Source organism: Centruroides sculpturatus, unplaced genomic scaffold (assembly GCF_000671375.1).
Source record: "Centruroides sculpturatus isolate CEXI.00-Female unplaced genomic scaffold, Cexi_2.0 scaffold667, whole genome shotgun sequence".
Classification (NCBI taxonomy): domain Eukaryota; kingdom Metazoa; phylum Arthropoda; class Arachnida; order Scorpiones; family Buthidae; genus Centruroides; species Centruroides sculpturatus.
In genome coordinates this window covers 379,420-382,308 of record NW_019385247.1, presented here as the reverse complement: position 1 = coordinate 382,308, position 2,889 = coordinate 379,420, and the positions used below count along the sequence as shown (strand labels likewise).

The window sequence follows — 2,889 nt, the reverse complement described above, 5'->3', positions numbered from 1 at the left end:
GCTTAATTGTTTTTTAATGTGATTTTTTTATCAAATTTAGTTAATTGTTCTAAAGTTGTAGTGCACGCATTTTACTTCGGTAAAGTTATTTAAAGCTAGTTTCTGATGTCAAAAACGACCTCCAACAGTTTTTTAATTTTTTTAATTAATATATTTCATTATATATAAGTTTAATTAAATCAGGGGGTTGGAAATCACAATAAAAATTTTAATTTTTTTAAAATATTTAAAACTACAGTAGAACCCCTCTAATCTGTCACCTATGGGACTGGGGGTATGGTCGGAACGCAAAAAAGGTCGGATTATCAGAAAAAAGTAAAATAAACAATCTTCTCCTTTGTCTAGTCTTTGTAGCACTGCTAATTTTTCATTTAATGAAAGAGTAACGTGTTTACGTTTCACTCCTGACATGTTGAAAACACACACAAAACTGTACAGTACATGTACACACAATGTAAAACATATAGGCCTACTGTAATAAACACAGAAAAACGCCACGGACGGTAAGTCACCAACGATCGGGACAAGTTTCTCGACTCCGACCACGGTCGGATTAACCGGAGTGACAGACTAGAGGGGTTCTACTGTATACTGCCAGCTAATATTCACCCTACTTTAAACCCTTGTCCTCCCGAGACGTCTATGAGAATGTCCTGGGAAATCCCACACCAGATGTAAACACAATGACTCATCAGTGTCAAATTTCGCAGAAAGGTGAGACAATGGAAAATAAAGTTTGAAACTTTTTCTTCAAAATTAACGCATTTCTTTTGTTTTTTTTTTCAGTTTTAAATATTTTTTATGTTTAATTACATTAATATCAAAAATTGGAAAGTCGCAAAGGAGTTAATGCATTGCATGAGAAAGAGCAATTGTATAAGTTTTCCCTAAAATTTATTGAACCACATAGAGTAATTAGTTATGGTGTTGAAGGCATGATTGTCAAAATGGTTTTCACTCAAGAGAAAGCACAAACTGTATGATGATACGCCGAGACAAATTCAGTAGTGCAAGTGCAGCAAAACTCTTGTTGTGTGTTTAGAATGGATCTTCCATATGAAACACCATCAAAATATGGAAGGAAAAGTTCCTGTTCCTGGAAAGTGTCCAATTTTAAAAGGTCAAGGAAGTGATCAGAGAGGCTTTCCAATGAACTCTAAGGAAGTTCATTCATCATGCAGTTTGGCAATTTGGAATTCCCTTCTCAACTGTTCATGATGTGATGCATCACAAACTACACTATTCTCTATGCAAAAGGAGGGGCAACCTTTTTGAAGTGGAGCATTAGCGAAGCTTCTTCTATGAGGCTTACAGAATTGTGTTTGTTCTCAAAATCCATTCAATCGATTTTGATTAAACTTTGTTATTTTCTGTTAATTGTGATGAAAAATCCAAAAATATAATAAAAAATGGGGCCCAGGACTTCATTTTCAAGATATAAGGTTGTTTCATGAGTGTGCATGACAAAGTGATATTGTGCGATATCCCAAGATCTATACGGCTTATAGAATTGAGTTCATTGTCAAAATTTGATGATATGATTTTAATAAACTTTGCCATTTTCTATTGATCATGATAAAGAATCTAGAAATGTAATAAATGTAAATGTAGAAAATAGGTGCCCATGATTTCGTTTTTGATATTAAGTGGGTCAAAGTGACAATGTTTATGTTCCTTGAGCATGCCTAACAGAATTTAGAAGCGGAATAAAAAAACTTTGCATTCACCTAACAGTAAATAGACACAAAAAACAAACAAAACATAGGAACAAAGCAATTGGCGTTGATTGCTTTAGTTTTGGTTTTATTCATTTATAGCAATGCAATATCCCTGGCAATATGCCGAGACAAAATACCACTCGGGAGGACTTTTATGGAAAAATGGTCCCATTTAGGTGTTACTAACATCAATAAAACTTGGAATACTCCACATAGCCAACCCGTTTGCCACATGCAAACTCACAACCAACTACCAGTGTTCAGCAGTTTTATCCACTTAGCCACTGGTGGGTATTGGCATCCATTGCTTTGTTCTTGGATCGCCTCTCCATGTCAATAAGTGCAAGGATCATCTCTGTGCCAGCCAGTACATCGACCAACTCTTCCTTGGCTGGCAGGGTGTGAGGATTGCTTCTCCCATGACCAGTGGGTGCAAAGATGTCTCTTTCATGGCAGCAAGTGCAAAATTTGTCTGTCTGCAACTGTCAGGTATAAGGGTCACCTTTTCTGTGTCTAACAAGTGCAAGGATCACTTGTTTCTTTTCTGCTCCACCTCAATTTTATCACAATACAACAAAGTCACGTGATGTCCTAGTATAATTTTATGTAAAAAGGTGTAAAGGTAGAAGTGTACTGATGTTTGCAATAAAACTTGGTGAGTTTGTCTTCAAATTCATATACAGTATCTACCTTAATTTTATTGTAATTCTTACCTAATTTTACTTATAACCTTTAAAAATGTGTCAGTCTCAATCCAAATACCCTATACTGTACATAACTTTATTTATTCTGCTTACTTTGGCTTTGGAGCAAAAGATTCTAATTCTGCAAATACATCTGCTACAATTTTTTCATCTTCATCATTTAAACTAGTCTGCAATAAAAAAATTATTAATACAATTTAAAATACATTATTAAAACAAAAGTTCAAACTGATAGAATAGTAAAAGTGACCTATTAAAAAAATCTTTTTTTGTTTTCAATTTTACTATATATATATATATATATACAGTCCACCCCCCTATAACACTGTTGATAATTCCGTTTTATATGAATTCCATGTTGTACGAGTCACTTAGATTTTACAAATACATGAGCCATTTACAGCCCGGCACACGTATTTGTAAAATCTAAGTGACTCGTACAACATGGAATTCATATAAAACGGAAT

At 34.2% G+C, this 2,889-nt stretch overlaps 1 protein-coding gene across 2 annotated transcripts in view; it reads right to left on the bottom strand.

The window, feature by feature from the left end:
- The window catches only part of LOC111636691 (ATP-dependent RNA helicase DHX8-like), a 74,866-nt gene that overhangs the window by 49,699 nt on the left and 22,278 nt on the right, over positions 1 to 2,889 (bottom strand). For both annotated transcript variants that reach the window (XM_023381986.1, XM_023381987.1), the window contains exon 5: positions 2,516 to 2,592. In XM_023381986.1, the coding sequence (XP_023237754.1) occupies positions 2,516 to 2,592 (77 nt within the window). The remainder of the gene's footprint in view (positions 1 to 2,515; positions 2,593 to 2,889) is intronic.